The 24,675-nt window shown below is 46.9% G+C and overlaps 2 protein-coding genes across 4 annotated transcripts in view; both read right to left on the bottom strand.

Moving 5' to 3' along the window:
* Positions 1-22,494, bottom strand: part of AP2M1 (adaptor related protein complex 2 subunit mu 1) — a 28,721-nt gene extending 6,227 nt beyond the window's left edge. Inside the window, exons 1-6 of one of the 3 annotated variants that reach the window (XM_030496110.1) lie at positions 22,394-22,438; positions 21,364-21,432; positions 11,541-11,653; positions 5,730-5,995; positions 4,215-4,297; positions 341-346 (exon numbers count right to left, since the gene is read on the bottom strand). In XM_030496110.1, the coding sequence (XP_030351970.1) occupies positions 341-346; positions 4,215-4,297; positions 5,730-5,995; positions 11,541-11,614 (429 nt within the window). In that variant the 5' untranslated portion in view covers positions 11,615-11,653; positions 21,364-21,432; positions 22,394-22,438. Of the gene's footprint in view, positions 1-340; positions 347-4,214; positions 4,298-5,729; positions 5,996-11,540; positions 11,654-21,363; positions 21,433-22,393 lie in introns of all 3 variants that reach the window. The other 2 variants (XM_030496109.1, XM_030496111.1) reach the window with 2 other exon arrangements.
* Positions 22,495-23,174: 680 nt separating this feature from the next.
* Positions 23,175-24,675, bottom strand: part of DVL3 (dishevelled segment polarity protein 3) — a 41,652-nt gene continuing 40,151 nt past the window's right edge. Inside the window, exon 18 of the mRNA XM_030496113.1 lies at positions 23,175-24,440. The gene's annotated coding sequence lies outside the window, so the exon portion shown is untranslated. The remainder of the gene's footprint in view (positions 24,441-24,675) is intronic.

A 24,675-nucleotide genomic window follows, 5' to 3' on the forward strand; every position in this document is an offset into this window, starting at 1 on the left:
GTCATAATGACAGCAAGAAAGGTTCTTCCATTTTGTTAGCTAGTCCATTAAGCTACATGTAGGTGCAGGGAGGCATGGGCTGCACCAGTAACACCCAAATCATGTCTCAGACTATTGCATCAATCCATGTTAAGTAGGGAAGCAGCTGACAGAGCAGTTCACACCCTTATCCAACAGGAAACCCTAGGGCCATAAGACAGCTAGTCCCCAAGGACTGCTTCTTAATGACTGCAGTCAGTTACATACCAACACTAACCTAGCATGCATCTAACAGCATCCAGGCTCTAAGCCTCCTAAAAACACTAAGGGTTGTCTGGAGAGGCACGGGGAGGTTTCCTACCTGATGCTACAGGCGGGGTCCAGTCACACGCAGAAAGTCAAGAAGATGTATAGCAGCAAGTGTGGTACACACAGGGTTAACAGGCAAGCAGGTCAGTAGCAAGAAAAGGGAGGAAGGGAGAAAGAGGCAGGTTAGGCTTAAGGCTACCTCAGGACAAGAACAAAGCAGGCCAGCTCATCATTAATTAGGTAGCAAATTACCACGAACAAAACGAGGGGCTTTGCCCTTTAGCTCCCCTCAGGAAAGCCAGCACTCCTAGCAGTGAAATAGCTTTTCAGACTTCCATCACAGAATCCTAGGTTGGAAGGGACCTCAAGGATCATCACATCCAACCTTTCTTGGCAAACCATGACCTAGACTAGATGGTCCAGCACCCTGTCCAGCCAAATCTTAAGTGTCCAACATTGGGGAATCTATCACTTCCCTGGGGAGATTATTCTAATAGCTGATTGTTCTCGTTGTGAAAATTTTCCCTCTAGTGTTCAACTGGAATCTCCCTGGGAGTAACTTGTACCCAAGTTACTTGACCCATTAGGCACCACCCAAATACAAGGTAGAGCAGAGGGAGTAACAGACAGGCCAGTACCACTCCCAGTAATGTTCCCACACAGACTGAACTGCTGATGTTGCCGTTCCTAAAGCAAGCCTTGACTATTTACTATGGCAGAGATGCCCAGACTATGGGAAGCACCAGGAACCCAGGACTGCAGCATCCTAAGTCTGGGTCCTGTATGAAGTTATATCCTGGTTAATTCTGCCTCTTCCACCACAACTGTGCAACACAGAAGTGGGTCCTGCTGCAGCAGCCTCGCACTGGGCCCACAGGGTGGCAGTACATGATCTCAGCTTTAAATCAAGAGTGGCTTGGTTTCACACATGCTCTTGCCACAGATGTGATCACTCCTTGAGCAAGCAGAGCCTTTATTGTAACATCGAAGAGGCAGTTTTATACTCCCCTGGGAACTGCTTAGGTGAGCGTTCAATGCAGCACAAAGCACCTCCCTTGTCTGTCCCACAAAAAAAAGCCTCCTTATCTGCCTTGTTCAATGCTTTGTTCAGGCTCAAGAGGAACAAAAGACACACATAGATATAACACCCAGTTCTCTGGTTTCCAAAGGGACACTTGCTCATGTGCTGACTTTCCCCATCTCCTGCAACACCATCAGTGCCATGAACCTCTATTGCCTGCTACAGAAAGTGACTGGATAGATCTGGAAGCAGACACCTGGAAAGTACTGAAGCTAAGAGCAACCAGCTGCATGAATGTTCCCTAAGGGAGTGAAGGACTGAAGGCACCTGGGTCTGAAATTTCTCAGAACTGGGAGCTTCCCTAAGCTGGACCAATAGGCCAGCTTTAAACTACAGGAAGAAATACCCAGTTGTACTTGTACATAGTTGCCAGCATGTTGATGAGGCAGACAGCTACGAGCAGGTTTCCAGGCTTCTGCAGCTGGTGGCAGCCCTCTCCTCACTTTCAAAAAGTAACAATAGCATTTTAGCACTAAAGTACGCCTAAGGTTTGTGGAAATGCTGTAACTAAAGAGTTGACCAACTCACGCTCCCGGAAAGCATTTAAGAGGGGAAGAAAATTACAGCATTCATCTAGTTCATGAAGTCTGGACAGATGCAGGCCAGATTCAAAGAGTGATGAGTACAGAGAGCACACCTTGAACTGTAAGAGCAGGTTTAGTCTCTGCTGTAGGAACATCAGTTTCTGATACAGGACATTGGCACGGCCTGCAGTCCTGCTACTGGAGTAGTGAGGAACCTCATGGGTAAAGATTAGAAGTGAAACCACATAGTGCATCAGCACATTTTAAAACCTGCGTGCCACATCACCCCATTCACAGAGCACAGGGGCGCTTCCCTTGGCAAGCAATGCAGCAATATCAGACACACTTTTAAAAAAGGACAGATCTTTTATTCCACAATCACCAGGCCCCGAAAGGCCACTGCAGCCATATAGGGACGGCATTCAGAGCACAGCAGCTCAGTATGCCTAAAATCTTTCATTGAGAACAAAGTCAAAAAGCTGAGTTTGGAAAGTCTGCCCTAACTGTGGATTTTGCTCCTTAAATGCAGAAGGACACAAGCCCAAGAAAAGCATCATCAGGAACTAAGCAGGCATAAGGGAACATGTAATACAGGCCACCCAGTCCCAGATTCTGGTTCAAGGTACCTGCCAGAAGCTGGCTGTAAGTGAAAGAGGAGCTGGAGGCTAGGTGTACCAGAGTAAAGAACAGAAGATTGCAAGTACTGTTCCAGTTGTTGCTCTTTGCCATACTGTGCCTGGAAAGGATTACTTCTGCTTTTTAAACTGGGCTGCCCAAAATTCCAACAAGTAAGCAGTCATTCTGCTCCGTATGCCAAGCTGAAGTCCAAACTCCGCTTTGTGAGGAAAGGACTAAACCTGCTGTTGCATGAAGCAAGATGCTGTGACAGTGGTTTGCACACAAACAGCATTAGAGTTTGTTAAAACAGACAAAAGCAAAAGAGCTGGAGAAGGAAGTGAGGGTGGTGGTTAGTTTAGAGTTTTCCTAGGAACAGGAGCTGACTCAGCTAGCTTGAGTGCTGACTGCCCAAAGTGTCACACTGCAGAAGGCCAGAGTGATTTACACTAGGGCTTGGGATGGAGCACTGAGACCGGATGCACTCACATCTGGCCACTGATACACGTGCCCTCTTGCAAAACACTGTTTGCTGTTCTGGCAGGAAATACGCTGCTCAGGGGCAGCTTCTCTCTTACCTCCTTCTCGAGATGTAGCTAGCCTTGCTATTAGTAGGTTAAAAATTTTAAAAGATCATCTTCAGAAGTCAGTGCTGATGAACAGAGTTGAAACAGAACCTCCAGAGACTTTGACCTCTGCTTATCCTAAACAGGAATAATTGCCAGGCAGGCTCTCGCTTAGCACTTTGCTTCTGTTTGTACCTTGGGGCTGAAGCTTCGCCCAGACCTCTGCTGTACAGCTCCAGTACAAACTGACTCCCAGCTTTTTTCCTGACTCACCTGCTACACTGGGGAGAAGAGCAAGTTTTAGGCTAAGTCCTCATTATGAGTTGCACAGTTGTGTTAAATGGACAAGGTGAGAAATATTCCTTGGGGAAATGAGAAACAGTGACTATAACAGTCCTTTGGTTTCTGAGGTTGAGCATGAGCTGTTTAAGATGGGAAGCTTAGTTTTGAGGGCTGTTGCCTGGAGTAGGATTAGAGCTAATTTAAAACATTCCCAAGAACAGTCCAATTTAAGTGTCTTTTGGTGCACTTCCATGTAAAATTTGTTGCAAGAGTTAATACTGTGCCAAATGCACAGCAGAGATTCTAATCCCTAACATGAGAAAGCTCAGATTGTACTGATGTTGATCTGCAATGATGTTATGGGCAGTGACAGAATAACATCAGCTTCCTGTGACTGACAGGAAGATTCACAAGGCTGAATGATACTTCATTACAGGCCCTGACAGCTAAAAACACTGAAGGCTGGTGAAGAACAGACCTGCTCAGTGAGATCCATACACACAGAAGAGCTATTTCTGGTTCAGCAGGTAGATTTGTTTATCCTCTGTCAGAAGCTGACACAGAACAGAGCCTGAAACCGCCATCATCTACATGCAAGGGACCATCATTATTCTAGCTCAGGGCCCTTACTCACACATTGCACCATATGCCAGAGAACATGAGGTCACGCAAGCGTGGAGACACCCAGAACAAGATGCTACTGAGCTACACCCCTGCTGGGGTACTCTTAATCTACTCGGGCACCTCCATTCAGCATAGGTCAAATGGTTAGCTGGTAATTAAGACTGTACTTTCTTGAACAGGCTTACAGATAATTTAGCAGCAGAGAAGTGCTGTACCCCAAATTCCTCTGATTACCTGACTCTTGATGCCTTGTTGAGTGATGAAGGTCTTCAGAGCCCCTGTTTCAGAGTTCTGAGGATAGCCAAAGTCCAGGATTTCTACAGAAGAGTAAAAGAAAGTTAGTCCAGAGCTGCAAGGTATATAAGTGCCAACCATGCTAACCATTCCTATAAGGACAGAGCCAATAGTGCACAGACACTGCTTACACACTAGATTTCTGGATAAATTGATGGAGAGTTCCTTAACAAAAGAAAAGGAACAGCCTTGCTAAATTGACTGTCTGGTGCAGTACTTTGGAGAGGAGGGGCAACGGAAAGCTGTCCAACTGATGAATTTGCTGGGTTTTAAATACAACTGCACTTCAGGACTAAGTAGCAACTAGTCTTAGCTATGTGCACAGAGCACACAGAGTAGTTTTTCCAAAAAAAATCCAAGGGACAATAATGAGGGTTTATCCAACAGCAGAACAATCTATCTTCATGGCATTTTCTTTAGGTTTTTATTTTCTTATGAAGATGTAATAAAAATCAAACCCTAAAAAAACCAGCAGAGTAGTGGCACTGCAGGATGATCACCGTTGGAGAGAAACAGATGTTTTATGGATGGTGCACTTAGTACCCAGTCCCCTCAAAGAGAAAGGGAACAACCCACAGGAGAGACAACCCACAGGGGAGAAAAGAGCCCTTCACGTTACACATGAATACTGTGTAACACCACAGTGGCAGGGTTTGATCTCACTGCACGTACTAGAGGACAGCAGTAACTGACCAAAGCAGACAAACATCAGCCTCTTGGTCTGCCCAGGGGGAAGAGAGAACACACCAGTCACTGTGACCCTTGGCTAAGAATCCCAGGACACATGCAAGTCGTGCCTTGTCTGGAAAACAAATTGAAGCATAGCTAAAACAAAATGCTCGTGTTATGCGGAAGAGGGACAGCTCAAGGGCAATCTCCACAGGCAGGCTGATGCCACAGGCAGCTGAAGGGACACTTACTCTTCTTTGGCAAAATTTGGACCTGTATCACTGGGAGAGGTAGGGCTGGGACAAATCAAGTTGGGTTTTATTTATTTCCTTCTGTCTCAGAACTGCCTCCAAGAAGCAACCTAAGAGTGGCAACCAACTGCAGCCTGGGTGACTGCTGCCATACAGTGCTAGAGCCACCTGGGCACTAGCTGGGATGGCTGGCCTTAGAGGCGCTAATAATAGCCCTTTTTATATACCTCAGTATAACAACAGCCCTACATCTACACAGGATGTACTCAGAAGCTGGGGTCCAGTACCAGCTGCCTCATTTATACAAGTGCACAGCTCCCAACACTTCAGCAAAGTGAGCGACAACCAACGCAAGGCTATAGGCTAGGGATGTTATCCAAGTGTACAGCACAGGTGGCATTAGAAAACAGAGCAAGTAATTTTGAAGTCACCACATGTTAAAAATAGTTCAAGGATTATTACTGTATCAAACTAAGCTAAGGCTTTTAGAATGACCAAGTGCAATATCACATAGAGGATAAAGGACATATCTCACCATCCAGTAGCTCATAGATCAGCACAAAGTTATTCTTTATGTTCTCCTCACTGATCTTCCCAAAGTAGGCAGTCATCACGTCACACATCTTGTAGAGAAACTCGAATACCATGGCAGCATTGACATTCTGCTTGGTGACAGCAGCCAGCCAGATGTTGGAACGCTTGACATGGAAGAAACTTGTGCGGGCGATGTTGGTGACAGGCGAGCGCACCTGCTGCCGTGCGTGGATGACATTGACACGGAAGGCGTCAACAGCATTCCGCCTACAAGATCAGCACCAAAGAGGAGTTAGCACAGGGGATGTGAAAACAAGCTGCTGCACAGTTCTGCTTATGCACTTATAGTCAGACATTGAGCTACATATACCGAGCTCGCTTAGGAAGGGTGCCTGGGGTTGTCTCCAAGAGGGAGAACTGAAGGCTCTGAGCAGACTTGGACATTAAATTCTGCATAAACTACAGGAGACAGAGAGTGCTACTGGTCTCCAAGGAGCTTTGGACCACAGTGTAACTGTAGTCAGAAGGAGAAGCTAACCTCCATCAGGAGTCAGACAGCAAAGGAACAATCCCTTCAATTCATTTTACTAGAACTCCTGATTGATTGCCATAGCTGGGAGCAGAGTAACAGCTTACAGCTCAAAGAGCAGCTCAGTTTTGACCAAACACCTATTTACTGTCTATTCTGCATGCTCAGGCCTTCTTACTCTTGCCCCAAAGCAAGCTATATTCTCCCAAGATAATACCAATGGCAGTTCCTCCCAGATGTACCTCTGAGGAAAAAGCAAAACTTGACACACTGTCAGTGCCCGGGTACACCACAAAAGGGAGCTTTAGCTCTCAGATGCGCCTCACCTTCATACCCCCACACACCATGGAGGGCAAGCTCAAAGCAGGAAGCAGATTGGGAGCACTTTGGCTTTCCAGTTATACATCCTCTCAAGCCTGGCAGGCTTCAGAAAAGGTCTCCTGCACACAGACTTAGGGTCCCCACAGCGCAACGTTCTAGTTGCACTGCATTACATGCACTGGATGGTGCAGTACCATTTACAGTAAGGAGATTCTGCACAGTGCTGAAAAGGTGCTGTGCAAAATTCCCAGCTGCTGCCATCTTCAATCCACACTGTCTATACATTAGTGACAGGGAACAAATCCCTCCTGGGTAAATCGGGATGTCCGAGGAATATTCTGGATGACATCTCTTTCACATGAGAGTTTCCTTATCCTGTAGGATAAGGACCTTTAATGCAGGCCAGGATAAACTCCCCAAATTAAAGTCTGCTAATCCTAAGAACACAGGAAGGAAGCCTAAGTGCTTTACACGACAAGACCAAGACTTAAAGCTATAGTCTACACACTGAGTCAAGACTCATCCAGTTGTGCTTTATTGCCCATACTCTCAGACACTGAGTAGAACAGGGGGCTTCTGACTGCAGCATCGAGGCTATAGTACTTACTATACAGAACCACAATAGAGAGCAGACAGTAATATCATCCTTGCAAGCAAGGATACCGGCATACAAATGCATGTAAGCACTGAGAGTTGTCAACAATCCAGCAGACAGTTCCAAGTTTGAAAACAAAGAATATTCAAGGAACATATGCTACCACAGCAGGTGTTTGCTCATTGAAGATCTGGATATGTATGTAGAAGCTTCATCAGTAAACATGCTCCCCCATATGCAAAAGCCTGGCCTTCAAATACTTAAAATTTTATTGCTCCAGAAGGTTTGCAAGTCGGAGTTACATTAATATTTGTTATGGAAAAACAAAGGTAGAAAGGGAAGTATTTTAATCTACTATAAAATAACAGTATCTAAAAGCCCCATTCCTCCCCTCCAGAAAGCTTTGGAAGGAAAGTTCAGCTTGTTCTGGAACATTGGCCCTCCCAGCCTCAAGTTCTAACCCGCTAGAACTAGTATCAGAACCAGCAATCAGGCTGGTGCACGCTAGAGGAGAAGCCTCAGGTTGATGAAGCTTTTCTAGCACACCAGTTGCCCACTATGAAGTGCCAGTCATGGCCTAACCACGCGTCTCTTACCTATTGCTACAGCAGCCAATGAGATGGGATGGACAGAAATGGCGCCAGCGGAGAAAGGAGGAGTGACAGCAACAAGAGAAAGGGTTAGAAACACACACACAAGGCACAATGAATCCAAAGAGATAAGAAGAGACCAAACAGCACCCCCTCCCCCTGCCCTAGGCACAAAAGGCCAAGGTGGTATTGGATGGACAGTAACAAGCTGTGGCAGCAACGAAGCCCTCGCAAGGCACAACGCTGACATGCCATGGTCAGGTTGCCAGCGTGGACAGACTTGTGTGTGGCTGAATTTTAGGGCTATGTGGTAGTTTAATCCAGATGAGCTGCATCCTTATCACATCAGTAATACCCAGTCTGCTCTGCTAATACATGTAGCAGGCCTTGGAGGGGAAAAACCCCAAAGCCTCAGACTGAGGCGTCACCTGGGGACCGTGGAGCATCAGGTGTCTTCTTGCCAGTCTGCCTCAGAACAGGGCTGCAAGTCTGAGTGGGCATTTCTATGACAATACTTCTCATTTGAAGCTGTTTGGGTTGATGCTTTCTGGCTTGGTCCAGCCAACAGGAAATACAGCAAGTTTGATAGAGCTGGAGCACATCTGGAGAGATATGGCACATCCTGCAGATTCAGACACTGCTCTATCCACCTTGCACTTTTTCCTTAAGGATCAAGAGCCACGAAGCCGAAGTGATGTATTAGAAGCTCAGAAACCAAACGCCTATTACATTTAAAATGCATGCAGTTTGTCACGTAAGCTGCTCAGTTTCAAATAGCTTATTTTTATTAGATAGCTACATTCTTAAATGCAGGTAGGTTCTCCCAATAACCATGTCACTGAAGAAAAAGCCACTTGTAGATCTCAGTACAGCCCTCCAAAGAATCCCGATTTAAATGCATAGTGATTTGCCTTCTTTTTTTTTCTCCTAAGAGGCTGCTTATACATGCAGCTAGCTGCTGTATGGACAGATGCACTACATGCACTAAAGCCATTCTAAATTGCAAGCAAAGAAAGGTTTCGTGGTACTCCTGCCTTTAACAACGTCAATGGAAGGGTTTCTTCATCGATCATCACTTTGCTCATTAACATTTGAGCTAGTATGTGTTTATTTAGACCCTTACACTATGCAAGGGGAGGGGTTCTAAAAACCACAGTTAACGTTTAATCTCTCCCAGCACATCAGTTGAGGTTTCAGAATGCCAAAAAAATGCCAAGGCCAAGGAAAGAGTCTTAAGGGTCAGTTACTCAAAGACAGGCAGCTATGCTCATTTCCCATTCAACCTACTTCCCAGTAAGATGGATGGGCTCAGCCCTCAGCACTTCAGATCTATCACATAGGAATTAAGAACCGTATAGTATTCTGTAAGTCTATTACCTGGTTGTTTGGTTGGAGACAGAACTCCTACAGACTACAAGCTACAGTATCATGGCTATTCCTTTCCCTACCTCCTTCTGAAGGTCAAGATACTAAAAGCTTTTAAGTAGACCTGGTATTGATGCTAATGTTCACACTAGGAAATGACAAGATCCTCAGTTACTTGTGGTGCAGATTACACCACAAGATGAGACACAGGCATTCTAGGACAACTTGTTTTACAAGGTTACATGTCTAAAAAGATTCCAAACAAGGTGTGAAGGCCTGTTTCAGAAGGAATCCAGCACTCTGGGAAGGAAGCTTAGTTAGGTGGAGCTGGTGTTGGCTATTAAGCCACAAGACTGACACTTTCACAAGAACCGAATGGAGGATTTCACTCAAGGGAACACTGACTTCTGAAGTCCTCGAGAAAACACTTGACTCTTTTTGGTACCTTTTGCCAAATGACAAAGTTAAGATAGGATCAGGCAAGAAACCCTTTCTTCTAGTTTCATTTGGCCAGCCAGCAGGAAGTACTTTATCAGGTACTGAACACAAGTCACTCTGCAAGAGCAGTGAGCCAAGATAAAAAGCAATAAAAGATCAGTGCATTAAAAATAACTACATTAAAAATAGCTACCTCACTCGCCAGTTTACATCTCCACAGCCAGAATGCCCTTTAAGTTAAAAGGCCTTCTTGAATAAATATCATTTTGAGCCCAATCCTATCTTTAAGTGCTTTAAGTTTGCAAGCCACTAAAAAACAACATACCCCCCCCAAAAAACCCAAACCCCCAACCAAAAAAAACCCCAAACCTCAATTAAGCAAACAAGAAGCACCCCAAATTTTTGCTAGTAATGGCAGTAACAGTATCCCTAAACCCATCCCTGTCCTCCCCCAATATATTCTCAAAATTCAAAATTTATCTATAATCCAGACTGGCTTGGCTTGATCACTGTGATACCTATTCATTAGGGGAACTTCACAAAGTCAGATCTAGCATACGAATTGCTTCAAAGATCTTCAGCTAACAAGTAATCAAGACTGAAACAAATTAGTACACCAGAGGAGAGGCAAAACTTTGTAGCCAGTAGTTTTCTGCTTCAGAAATACAATGGTTTCTTGGGTCAGATCTATATGGAAGTCCTGGAGTAACTTAGGCAACCTCAGAGCAGCTACTTTGCCTAAGTTGACTTAGAACAAGTAGAGAGATTTAAAGCTTATTAGGTGACTCCTTATTACAAATACTGTGTTGACTGCTACTCCGTCAATGAACCAGCACAGGCCTTGAATAGCTACTAGTTCTACCTCAACTTCTAACCTCCACTAGACAATTAGTAACAAGAAGGGACACACTCTTCAGACTACAGCAGTCCAAAGGCAGACTAGCTTGACAGTTTGTTGTAATATATGGCAACAAGTTATTTCACAGCACATCCTCCTACTATTCATTCTGGAGACTTGATACAAACTATATTTAACTAAACTGGCCAGAAGGATCTCTCTCACTGGACTTTGAATTAGCACCTACCGCAGTTAAAACATAGCTTCCATTAGCTATGTTTTAACTCCATTAACTAATTACTAACTTCCACCTAATGTCTAACACTACTGAAAACCCACTAGGAAAAGTAGCATTCTGCAAGAAGCCCACTTCAGGGCTTCAGTCCAAGAAGCAGCATCGCTTGATACTGGGCTCCTTATAGCACTATCCACTGCCTTAAGACACCAAATTTTTAGTCAGGTGCCTTCTGGGAACTAACAGCCTAAGGACTCCACAGATCCAGTCTACGTAAGCATTGTAACACTTTTGAGAAGTGCAATGACACCCCTGCAACCTACTAAAGGCTTTCAGTGATTCTCACAACTTTAACTACCCATGAATTTAAGCTCTTCACATAAAAGGCTGCCATACAAAATTGGGGGACAGAATGTCAGCTTTAAGTGTACAGCCATGGTTACAATGAGACTGTTTGCAGACAACTTCCCCAGGCCATAGACGGTCTTCTGCATGCCTGTACTTGATGCTAGACATCGGTGTCTGAAACTAACTCAGAGCCCTGGTTATAGTGTGTGGCAGACAGATGCCACGTTACTGCTCCCATAAAGCTTTAACAATTACAGTGGGGCTGGCAGACTCCCACAGTGGCAGTCCATGCTGCTGAAGCATTTGGAGTAACAACCAGATCTCTACCATCTAAAAGAAAGCCCCAGGTTTGCCTGCAGGCCATCCTTTACTACCATCTGTAGGTAACCAGAGCTTAAACTGGTTTTTGCCTCTGAACTAAGCCTAGAGCAGCAAGTTGAGTTGCAGTCTTACATGCATGCACAGCTAATGCATAATAAAGCAGCTCTGGGTTGCTATCCACACCAAAATGAGACAGAAATGCAAAGACCAGGGATGCAACAGAAGGACTTACCCAATGTCATCACGGTAGACTCGAGAGATTAAAACCTCTCCTTTGTGATTATAGATGAATAAGCCTCCGATCATGATGGAACTTTAGTCTTCTCTTCCCATGTTGCTTAAGACCTGAAGCAAGAGAGAGCGTGTATCAGTAGCTGCATGGCAACAAGCAGTACAGCAGGCACAGACTTTGACACCTGCTGGCTACTAGCCAGAGCACAGACACCTTTTGTCACACACATGCTCAACCAGAAGATGATTCTTACAGTACCTATGGTACTGACCCCATAGTACACACCCTGATGCCTCAGGAGTAATGAACTCCAGCAGAGTGCATGGAGGGACAAGTGGAGGGCATGCTGAGAGATATTCCTGAAAGCCTGATGGTGTAGGCTAACTTCATCTAATTTATCTTGTTATATCTGGCCATGCTAGCCTATGGATAAGGCCCAGTAGGGCAGCCAGAGACTCAGGAGCAGCTCAGATGCTGGAAATGCCTGCCTGCCTCGTGCTTACAGCCTGGAGAGCAGAGTACAGGGCTCCTTATAAAGGACTATTATAGAAACAGTGTTTTACTTTGGAGAGGAGGAAAGTAGTCTGATTGCTGCAGTTACAGATTATACTTTTTGATCTGCTGGGATTTGAGATGGAAAAGTGCGTGTTCCCAGTGCCCAGTAGAGAGTTTAAATACCACAACAGACCTAAGTCCTAACTGCAAGCCAGTCTCTCAGATCAGCATTCCCTCATGCTTGCTGCAGACCTGCTTCTCAGGGGCACACCAAGGGACCCAATGAAGGAACCCACCAGGAACCAACTGCCTTGTTCAAGATCTGAGGAGCCACCACAGGAATCCTGACAGAGACCCAGCTGAGTGACTTCCTGAGCATGTCTGAAGCAAGCCAAGAGCTGAGGTCTAGGCGAGTACCTGCTGCTACCGTGCATCCTGTAATACATGAGGGTCTGAACATGACAGCAATTTGTAGCTGGGACTGAAGCTTAAAATTAGCACCAACATATATGCGGGCTTACTTCTCATTCCACTCATCAGCATGGATGGATCAAGCCTCAAGTATTAGTAATACCTGGTCTATTCCTTGAATGCAAGAAAAAAACAGGTCTGGAAAAACAAGCAAATCAAAGACTCTTTACTTCTACTATAAAGCGTCTATCTCCGCAGTGACCGAGATACAGATCAGACGCAATCCACAGTCAATCTTCTTGCAGAGAGTTCACACAAGTGTTTGAGGTGTCACTAAACCTATCACTGTAGGGCAGGGTGTTCTTTGCAGCAAGTACACCTTGGTTTATTATTGCTTTTACACAGTTTTTATAGACCAACATTGCAGCCTTTGCTGATCTCTAGCACTAGTATTGAGAAACACTTCAGAGCCCAAACTGAGAGCAGTTTGGCCACAAGGAGCCATCAGAACAAAGATCTCAACCATGACCCACTTCCAGCTGGGGGCTAATGCCTCAGAGGTTACACTCTTAAACTGCTAATCTTCTTTTTCTTCAAAAGAAGATTGTTTTGAAGACAGCTATAAAGCTGGTAGGCATTATTGATGCAGAAGATTATTTAAATACACAGCTACTCCACCAGAGCCCATTCCTGTAGTCATATGCGATCCTATTCACTTAGGTCCAAGTTGTAACGCTCTAGCAACTGCTTGGTTGGCTCAGTCCAAAGAGCACTACAGATGTGACAGGGCAAGCCTCCTAACTAGGTCCTGGAGCGATCACATAGGTATTTCTCAGCTTTGGCACTGCAGAGCATTAGATAACCAACCATCTCCCCACTGCTGTTAGGGTGGGTTAGCCTACACCCACTTGTCTGGGGTGGGTGGAAAGCATAGGGAGAGGCCAGCCTACAAATGGCTGCTGACAGTGACCTGATATGTGTTTGCTCTGGAACACTGCAAAACGAAGTCAAAGTGACCCAGCCCCAGATCATCTCAAAGGTCGGGGGGGGGGGGGGGGGGGGGGGGGGGGGGGTGCAGGGAAGAAAGAATACAAAAGCAATACACATCAAGGGACAAAAGGACTTCCAGGGTGGAAGCCTGGAACATTAAGAGTAATATATCCTCTAGAAGTTATGGTCAAGAAACTAAATTAGCTGCCCATTTGAAAGAACTACTGCAGGCATGAGTTCTGTACTAAAACAAGATTTACAGTGCAGCCTCTACTTTGACTTTCAGTAAAACAACAAAGGAACTTTAAATTTCATAAGCCTTTACACCAACAATTTTAGCTACACCTAGTGAGTCCTCAGACTAACATTACACATACTTCTCTGCTACAGGTCCTCAGCTACCAGATGGCTGCTTCTGCTCATTAAAGGGTGGGGGGGTGTGGCGAACTAAGTCAAAAAGTCAGTTGTTAAGTCAAAATAGTGAGAAACAGACAAACAGACTTTTCTCCCAGAGCTCAATAGTGAACTTCCTGGCTTTTCCTCCCACATTCTGTTGACCAAGTGTCTCTGGCTATTAACAGACTGCCTCCTGCCACTGTCAGTGGCTTCATGCGGCACTGTCATCAACATTTTTTGATGTCTGAGACTCTATCTAGCACAGAAGAGGCTTTCAAATGTGTTTTTCCTTCATTCCCATTAGTGACACTTTACAACTTCAGGATACAAGCATTTCATTTCCTTCCAGGATAAGACTCTGTAGCCAAACCTATTAAGACAAAGGCATCACACAGTTTGAGATTCCCATGTAGTTACAGAGCGGGAAAAGCTTCCTGTAGCTGCTCACTGCACCACATAGGGGGACTGAGGCTACACAGTGTAGCTGGCAGCAAGGCCAGCATCTCCATGCCAGAAGATGGAGACAATCCAGTTCATCAACAGAGTAAGACCAGGTTCTCAAATGTAAGGAAGTGGCTGTACCACACACTCATGACTACGGACATGAAATACACACAGCACTAACAGGCATGCAGGAGACCACTGAAAGGTTAACATGGAGGGCAAAACCCCAAAACACAGGGAATGTCTGTCCAAATATAGTTGCCCAACATGTCTGGCAGATGCAGAAGGTGTAATTCAGCAAACATTTGTCAGGTCATTCACACAGGCCAAGTGATAAAAAGAATTAGAACCATTATGACAACAAAAGCAACTTGTTGCCTGCTCTAGGAAATTCTTTCCTAATTAATATTTTTTCATTCCACATTAGAGACAAGGATGTCTTTTCAGATTGCTACACTGCTGGCTTCCACATTCAGATAGAGACTATTGTAACCAAACGTGAAGAAGAGTTCTCGCATCCTCTTTAAGACTTACATTGTATAGAATAACTCCATGGAAGCTTATGTAACTGGTCAAAGCTGGATCATATGAATCCTACAAACCTGTTCCAGAAGATTCCTAGAAAGCATATCCTAGTCAAAAAAAAAAAAAAAAAAAAAAAATCTCCCTCTTGGGTTTTAATACTGCTTAAGTTATTTGTTTCACTATTTTTAGCATAAAGTAAATGTCTGCTTTGATGAGCAACAGGATCAGACACACAGCATATACAAGACAAAGCCTCTTGCTGGCATGACAAGCCAACTGCTTGTTGAAAAAGTGCTGATTTGAATATTTACTACATTACTACAAAACACGTAGAAGACTGCTGATCAAGCTTCGTGTTGAACATTGAAAGCCTTCTCTTGGGAAGATGTACAAACTTTAAAGGTTGATTGAGATAATGAGGCTATGCTTTCTCATTGCTTAGGTTAGAACATACTCTAATAGCTTCACTTAAGTTTCAGGTGAAAATATCAGCATTTTTAATTGCATCACACTACTCGGCAGCAGAGTCAACTGCTTATCTTGTACATTAGTAAAAACATGTTAGATGGAGAGTGGATACAAAATGATTCAAGTGCTTTTAGTCTTTAAAAAATTATTTGTCAATGTAAGTAAAACGCTGGGCTGCGGAAGCATTTATACAAACACACTGGGAGCTAAGCTCAGGCTTCAAACGTTCCATGCACAGTTAGCTCCTAACCTAACCAGCTTAATTTGCACATTTAAGAGCCACATGGGTTCGTACTGCAGATCCATTAGCTCAGCGTCTTGTCTTCAACATCAGCAATGAAAGGACAGTCAGATTAACAGTAAGGACAGGTCAAAAAAAAAAAAAACCAAAACAAACAAACAAAACCAAAAAACCACCACTCTCCAGGAGATCCCCCTGTACTGGCTTGTTTATTTTAGAACTCTCAATGGATCTCTTACAAGTATTTGCTCAGTTTTCTCTTAAATCTATGCATCAGCAGTATCCTATGGAAAAAAGAAAACCAAAATCCAGAGTCTACAGTTTTATAACCACTGTATAAAACATCCTCTTTGTTTTAAGCCTGATTTTTCTTCCTTCCTCCAGCTTTGTTTAACATCTTCCAGTTCAATGCAGGAAGAAGCAATTAAGAATGAGCCCCCATACTATACCTCCAGGCCACTGAGGATTTTGTAGATCTTCTCCAATGCCTTCACTACTCCTTTCCCAGAATGGGATGTTCCCACCCAGCTTACTCAGTTGTCCTTCACAGGGAAATTGCTTTATGCTTTGATCTTTCTCAGTGCCTTCCTCTAAATATTTCCCTTCTGAAAGTGAGCATACAGCTACACAAGTTATTCAAGATGTCAGCAATCCACGATATAGACAATATTACAATCATGCATAACCTGCTTTGATCCTTCCCTAGTGGTTCCTGGTATTTGACTTACATTTTTAAACCACCACTCAGCAAGAAGCCAATCATTTCATCACCTATCATAACTCTAAGATCACACTGAATTCTGTCTTCAAGGTGATTAACCACATTACAGGTGAAGCAAGAATTGCCTTTGCTCCCTAATCCATCCACCTGCTATATGTACCACTGTTCATTTACATACCTTGAATTTAGTGTCCCATGTTACAGCCCCATCACTGCACCTCAATGTTGGTTTTGACCTATTTTGCCCTTACTAGCGTGAATACCTTCTTATCTACACACCCCCCCCCACGCCATGACTACTGACCAGGACTGCTCTTAATGCAAATCCTCATTTGCTACAAAACAGGAGCACACAGAGAGGCTTGCCACCGGCCAAGTACTACCTGTGCTACACCAGTAACGCAACTCTGTATTGAGCAACTTGCTCCAAGTCAAAAAGGAACCGGCTCCATGCTGTGCGAACCCCTGCCTAACACCTGAGGTGGCAGTTTCACTTACTACAGATTTAGCCACAGGATCAGGACCATTCTGCCAGTTTGTTTTAGAATGGCAGCCTACCAGCTTAAATATACCCAGGAGATATGCACTAGCATTATTTCACATGCAGTAGGGGCTTGCCCCCATACCAGTTATGATTCTTCTCAAGCCTGGGAAAACTCCACAGTTCTACAGCTCTGCAGATTAAACCTGAATTCATATTTAAGCACAATTTACCTAACTTGATTTGCATCAGACAACTGAAAAAGTGTTTCCAGGTACCAAGCAAAGCCATGTGGGCTAAGGACAGTAGAGACAAGGAAATGGTTTCAGATGACTAATCCAACTCCACCAGCAACCTGTCAGGTCTCCGCAGCAGTGAAGGACACATGCAGTATAAACCTCTTGCTGCATTCCCACTAATGACATCAGGGACCATAGCAGTCTCAAGTGCATAAGATATTGAACTCAATTATAAGCAGATGCTCCTTGCTCTGCTCAATGTCTGCAGTCCAGCACCCTGAGAGTTCCAAGCATTGCAAGCACAGCCAGCGAAATGGCAGCCAGTAAGCGCTGTTCTCTCAGCCAGCCTTCACCAAGTTTGCCCACGATGGAAGTTCAGGGAACACTGAAAACAGCCCAGTCTTCTGCTCTAGCCTTGCATTACATGCCTCCCAGGCACAAGATCCACAAGATGAGAGCAACCACACTGCCTCTCCACTACGGAGATACTTCTATCAGCTAATGGGAGCGTGTCCACACAGATGGATACTCAAGAGGTGGAATGACTAGCCCAGAGATATATGAACAGATGATAGGAAATCTATACAAAGGGCAGCATGCAAAAGAAAGTTGCTTAAAGCTTAGCAAGAAGAATGGCTCTTTAAGATGACAATGGCTTTCCTTGAAGTGGCTGCAGTGAAAATAAGCCTGCTTTGTTTTGATCCTCATTTGTGTTTCCGTACAAGTTTCACCGACTCATTTCAAGTATTTCAAGAATTTCAAGGTTACACTACAACCAGAATGAGGGTTTTAGTGTATGATCTTCTTTTTAGGGTATGATCTTCCACACATTTTAAATAATGAATAGTTTTGTTTTCTGATCTTGTAATTTCCTCTAATTTTCTTTTTGAAAAAGAAAGATCCTAGTGCTTGCAATGGCTAAGAACTGCAGGGAAAAGGGCCCAAATTAATTAGAGACTGTCATTCAGTGACTCATGGCTGCTGGAATCAGAAGGCCCCAGAACATGAAATCCACCACAGGAGATGGGTTCATCTGCTCACTGTGCATAAGCAATGTGAGTCAGAAAGCTCACAGCATTGCTCAATCAGCTTTCAATGACTCATTCTGCTCCTCTCCACAGTCAGCCTTTTCTAGGGAGCCTGCCCTACACTGGTTTTGAGTTTCCTCAGGCTAATAGCTGATTGCAAGACATAGTTTAAAAGCAAAGCCCATAGCTTCTTCAACTGTTGATCACTAAGTGTCTGAAAAACGAGACAACTCTAGCCGAAGCCTTTGGGTTAATGGTCTAGGAACTGCATTACCAGAGCTTTCCAGCTCTGCTCCTTCTGTTTCACTAGCTTGAACATATGGCAACCCACCCCACACTACAGCCCTGTTTTCTAGTTATAGTATGGGTGGATTTATTCCAGTTAAGGTACAGAGAAGACCCCATGTATGTTGAATTCACACCAAATGGTGACTAATCACCTTAGTTTAGGAACAGACCTCTCCCAATACACTCAGCATTCTTCAAGCAGCTAGCTACTGGGGTAGGGGTGAGCTCCAACATCTGAATGCTGCTCCTACAAATACCTAAGGCTTCCTACCCTGCTGCCAAGTACTTGCATTCCCGTAACTTCTATTGCACCCACAAATAGAAAGAAAAAGAATCATGAAGAGCATCAAATACAGACCACATACTTAGACATTCTTATAAACCCACTAAGAGTTAAGGCTACATGGAAATGCTTTCCCACTCAAGTAAAAGTCAGAGCATTAAGATACACCTTTATAGCAACTGTGACAAAGTAACAACATTAAAACATGCAGCTACAAAAAAGAACATGTATAAAAGCCAAATACCGGGATGTGGATTTGAATGCATTTCAGCACTTACACCACTCAAAAGCAGCAGGATTAGCTGGATCTACAATGATGGAAATGGTACCACACACCCTCTTAAAAGAATTTAGCATACTCAAGTCATGTCCCTGCTCACGCTGTGCAAGTGATGTGCATTAGGGAGTATCTCTCTTGCAAACCACGACATATCGAAGCCCCAGAAGCCAGTCTGCAGCAGGTTAGCTGAGACCATAACCAAGAGAGTCCAGGGAAAGATGAAGATGCCTTCAACTTGGTCACTGACAGAGCAACTCACTGAGGCTTGATCAGCAGAGCTGTCAGGACTCCTGCTCACCTGTGAAGCCATTTTGGCCACAGCCTCACTGTGAGACACTGTTAGCATCATCACATTCCCTGTGCCATCAAGTACAGAATACAAACAAGCACAAGATGATCGGTAGTGAGCCCAAGACACAGCTACTTGGGCTTTGTCACTCCCCTTAAGGGGCCGGGAGCTTTCCACAGTACGGACATCACTTTGATTAAAACCAGGAATGCTTATTTCTCCATTCTATGCAGCACACCTAGGAAAAGCAATCACAAGTCAGTTAATAAGCTGGTGTAAAGCAACCAACCCATTTAGTAGTCTATTAAAAGAAAGTTTGAGTTCTGACTTAACAGTAAGTAAGACTTCTGTGCATTAATGAGCTTAGCTAACTAAGCAGTTCAAGGTACATTAGCTGCTAGAGCTCCCATCCAGGAAGAAGCCACGAGTGGTACTGCAGCTCTTGCCCAGAGGGCTGAGGGTAAACCACCAACTGTAACAGTTTCTGCATTCCAGAAATCAGTATGATCTTGGACAAGCCACAACAACTGAAACAGGAGGGGGATTAGTCAGGCTGCACTGGCAAACTGGAGTTATTCAGAAAACCAGTCCTTTCAGGCTAGCCATTATCAAACCAGAAGGCTTATGGCTTACAACGATGTCATCACCCCACCAGCTAATCCAAGCATCTAAGCTTTGCTTAGAGGGCTGCATTAGCCGCCTTCCATGAGGCCATGGGCTGCACTTGCTTTTCAACAAGAGCAGCTGCAATCACTTCATCCTGGGGAAGACAGGCTGCATAATTTAATTAAGAGGCATACCGTGAGCTAAAGAACTACTGAGATAAACCCATCAGTTTCAAAGAAACTGTTCCTATTTTAAACCCAATCCCACAAATCCCCACAACCAGTGGGCAGGAAGAGAAGCACGTTCAGCTTTTACCAGGCTCTCCTCCTACGGTCTACTTCTGCGTGCCATACTGCACACAGCCAGTCTATAGAGTAGCAAGACACAAATACTGACACAGGAAAACATGAAAAGCTCCCTTATTCTAGTAAAACATCACAGGAACAATACTTAACACACCTCTCCACCTTATTTGGAGTCCAACCTTACCTGAGAAGCCCTAATGCCTTCTTCCATTTTTACTAGTTCTTCCAAAGCACTTTTAAAGTCAGTCTGAAGCATCTTCTACTTGCTTTTCACTCTTGAGCTAGAAACCTGAACAGTAACTTGCATTCCATTCATCTTCTAACAGAAGAGGTTAGAGGTGTGGACTGAGCATTGAGTAAGAGCTTATATTCTATGGACCAGTAGTGGTCTAGGTGCCCTAGTGTTTCTCTCTCCCTCCTGTTACTGTAGAGCAGATAACTGCATTTCACATCCTGTGCCTCAACCTGCAAGCTTCTAGCTAAGCTGCCAACCTCTTGCTGAGATCAAAATAATATATATGGCTTGCTGGCAACTTTTGACTCTGTAGGTCGTTCGCTAAAGGAGAGAGGCTGACTCTGCCATACAGATCAACTATATTCTGGCACCCCAGGCTATACTTCTGTCCATCCGCCAGGTAACCCTAAGAAGAGCTTTTAAATACCCTAATAGCCTTCAGTAGTACAAGCTTAGAAAACCAGTGCAAGACACTGTGGTGCAAACAACAGTCTTGGGTTTATCTTTCTTGATGCAGGGATGATACAAGAAAAGTTTAACTAGGGTCACAGGAAGTTTCTTTACAAAGCTCATTTTGTTTAGTGATTGTTCCCATTCCAAAAAAGAGATACCATCAAACGAGTTCCAGTCATCTGTGTTCCAAAGAACTCAAGATATAACCCTTCACAGCCCCAAGACTCAACTCTTCAAAGGCCAGAGTTGTGCTCTCTCAGGAGGAGGAAGCAGCTAGCCATAATCCCCTTCAAAAAATATCTCAAATGCTCTTCCCTAGAACATGGCCAGTTTGCAACCCAAAGAAGGCCAGGTATCTTTGTCACTAGATGTCAGTAGCATGGCACTTCCTATAGAAGAGTGATGCCTCCCTTCTGACAGGGAAAATATGGAAGCAGACAGTTTGGCAGCATCTCTTCAGATTAGATTGTCCCTCCAGGCAAAACTCACAGGGAAAAGTACAGCTTCTACAATAGCAAAAACCAGCAGCTACAGCTCTGATAGCGTTCAAGCAAACGCTGCCCAACAAGACACCACATGAGCCTGTATGCAGTCAGAAACCTGTAATACCTGGGCTTCCAAGCCCCAGAAGCCATCCAGACTCACCTATCTGGGAAAGTTCCAGACTTGGATTTTGGCAGCCTGAGGCTAAAGCTTGATAGCAGCTTTGTCATACTAAAGCAAGCAGAAAACAGATCATGGAATCACACAGCTTATGGGTAGAATGCTAGATCATAAGCAAGTCATTTCCCAGTGGGGAAAGAAGTCAACTGCACTGGATGATAAACACAGGCTGTGTTTTGTGCAGCTTTACTGAATCCAAAAACCTAGCCCAGGGAAGAATGGAAGTGGAAATGCATGTAGAAGAGCCGTTGGATAAGAGCCTGTTTTAAGCCTCAGAACAAGCACAGTTTACCATCAGCAGCGCTACATTCTACCTCAGCAGGTTTTCCACGGAGGAAGCCAAGCCATGACCCAGCTAATTCACATTTATATCCATAACACAGGCAAATCATTTTCGGGGAAGTTCCTGTCCGATGCAATGACAAGACCTTTGCTCAGGCTGACCTAGCACATCAGTGCAAGCCTTCCCTTGGCGTTCTGTGCCACACAGAGTCTGACTCCGTCCTCACCGTCACTCGGTTCAGCACCGCAAGGCTGTCACCCCACGTATGCCAGACAGCTAGCTGATTAACAGAAGCAATTAATAAACCCTTCAACCCCAAGCAACATGCAAGCGGGTGAGCCAGGCTCGGCGGGGCTGGGGTCGCCCGGCTCCCCACCACAGGGGTCTCAGGAAAAGCCGTCCCAGGGAAGCCCCGCTTCTCTCCCAGCGCGGCTCCAGGGCCGCTCGCGTGCCCCTCCCCGGGGGCAGCCAGCCGGGACCCTCGCCCTGCAGGAGCACCCCCCTGTGGGTGTCAGGGCCTGTCAGGGGCCTGTCAGGGCCGCGCCGCGCCCCGCGGGGTAGGCCCGCGGACCCCCGCCCCCGGCGCCGCCGAGGGAGCCGCCAGCCGCAGCACCCCGGCCACCGCCCGGGCGCGGCCGCAGCGCGAGCCCCGCCGCGGGAAGCCGCCGGGAGAAGAGAAGCGGTGCGCACCCCCCGCGGGGAGCGGGAGGAGGGCTCGGAGCAACTCACCTGCCGCTGCCCGCCGCCGCTCACTGCCCAGCGCCCAAGATGGCGGCTGCCACCCCCCCTTCCCTCCGCGCCCCCCCTATCACTGCAGAGCCGCAGCCGCGCATGCCCCGCCCGCGCCCCGCCGCCGCCGCGCATGCGCCACCGCGGGGGGGGGGGGCGGGGTTGGGCGGCCGGCGGCGCCGCTCGGCGGGGGCGAGAAAGGTTGGTGCCGCGCGGAGCCCGCGGGAGCTGTAGTCCTGCGGCGTGGTGCACGCTGGGAGCTGTGGTTCGGGGCCGCGGTGGGACGCGGCATGGCCGCCGTGACAGGGGAGCGAGCGGCAGCAGCAGAGCGCCGGGCGTGCGGCCTCCCCCCTGCCGGCCCGCGGGGGGGGACCGCCCGAGGGCGCAGCGGGGCGCCCGGGCAGGGGCTGCTCTTCCACCGCGAAGGACTGAAGTCTCCGTGCGCTCCCACGGGGCTGCTGGCTACCGCGGTCTGCACCGCCGCCGGGGCGGCTGCACCAGCGCTGCCGGGGCTGCCCCTCGTTCTGTCCGCAATGGGGAGCGGGAAACGGGGGAGCCGAAAGTCCGCACCGCCCGCGGCCGGGCCCCCAGCTGCCGCAGGAGGCCGAGCCTGGCCCGTGTTCAGGCCGCAGCGGCGCTCGGCACCTCTGAAAGAGGTGGTTGGAAAACAGACACAGGGCGCCCTTCCGTTGTAGTGCTGGAATCGCTGCAGAGTGAAAGGCTGGAGGACAGGAAAGAGGCTGGGGGAAAAGGCAAACAAAACACCACCACAAGGCAGGAGTCCAGTAAAAGTGTGTTTATAAATAAAAACGAGGAGATTGGCTTTGTTTTTATAAAACCCAGCGGGTGGGGGGGGCAAGGGCATGAGCAGTGGTGAGGCAGGCTGCTGCTGGGCATCGGGAGGTAGGGGGGGGCTGGCGGCAGCTCACAAGTGCTGATATCAGGGGGTGGAGGATGGATAGCTGGCAGGTAGAGCTCTGCTTCGGGCAGGATGACAAAAAGGAGAGGCTTTAGGGGTCACGAAGAGATGAACTGATGGCACGTGAGAGCTGGCAGAGGTGTTACAGGGGCAACACAGACCCCAGAGGAGTAAAATACATTTAATCTCCAGCATCTAAAAACTGCAAACAGAGGAAGGACAAACAGAGGCAACGCCCGCAGAGAAAGCCACGGCGCAGCAGCAGGAGCGGGCGCCGGGAGGAGCAGCAACCAACAGCACCAGCAGGAGCAGGGTGGAGTGTGTCTGTGTTGTATCATGCTTGGCTCCTGGCACGTCTGCAGGCCCTGAGCTCAGAGGCCTCGGTCCAAGCTGCAGCCTCCTTCCCTGAAGAACTTCTGTTGCCACCAGGTGCAGTTCATAGCCCTGAGGGAGTGGGGCCATCTTCTACGTCCATGCTGGCCCCTAAAGATGTCACATTGCTCAACAGCAGGAAGGAGAAGGCCACAGCTATAACCGCCTGCCCCAGGCATGGGACAGCCCCTACAAACGGGACAGGCAGCAGCGTGTCGCAGGCAGGGGGGCAAAGAGCAACCAGAGGGAGCAGAACTCTGCCGTTAAACCCCACCAAGTACCCAAGGGCAGGTGAAGGGCCCTGAGTTGTGCAGGACTGTGCACAGGCACCAAGCACAGCTCCGGGCTGAATGCAGAGCTACGGCCCCAAGACAGGGGCAAGGTGAAAGAGGGTCCTGCGATGAGGCAGGGCCAGGCTTGGACCTGGCCCAGCGTGTGGGCAAGAGAAGGCAAGAGGGAACTGGCAGCATCTCTCCGCTGCCTGGAGGCACTGAAGCCCTGCAACATTCACGCATTAGCCAAAAGGCAATTACAAGGGGATTTGAAACTCTTAGAGAAGGCTGGTCCCTGCTCCCCTCTCAGGGCTGCAGGAAGGGCAGGGTGTCTTCGCAAGGGGGAGGAAAAAAGCCATCTTCAGCGCCACACGTGCCCAGCGCCCTTGGAGCTCCGTGTCCTCCTGTCGGGCCACGCCGCGCTCCAGCTCTCCCCCCTATGGGCGGCAGGCTCAGAGAAAGTCAAACACCCCGTAATTCTTTGCTGCTTGACAGAAGAAACACAAAAGGGTGAAAAGAAAGAAGAGATGTTTAGGGTGGGAGGACCGAGGCAGCAGTGACACACGGGCAAGCAGCACAGGGCGCTGGGACGGATGCGGATTAATGGGGTTAGAGAGGACAGCAGGAGGGAATTACCATCGGCAATACACAAGTCTGGTGGCAGGAGGGACTGGCGGCACCCAGCAGGCCTGCCAGGCCTGCCCACCCCGCGCGAGGTG

The sequence above is a fragment of the Strigops habroptila genome, chromosome 8, assembly GCF_004027225.2.
Source record: "Strigops habroptila isolate Jane chromosome 8, bStrHab1.2.pri, whole genome shotgun sequence".
In the NCBI taxonomy this organism is placed as follows: Eukaryota; Metazoa; Chordata; class Aves; order Psittaciformes; family Psittacidae; genus Strigops; species Strigops habroptila.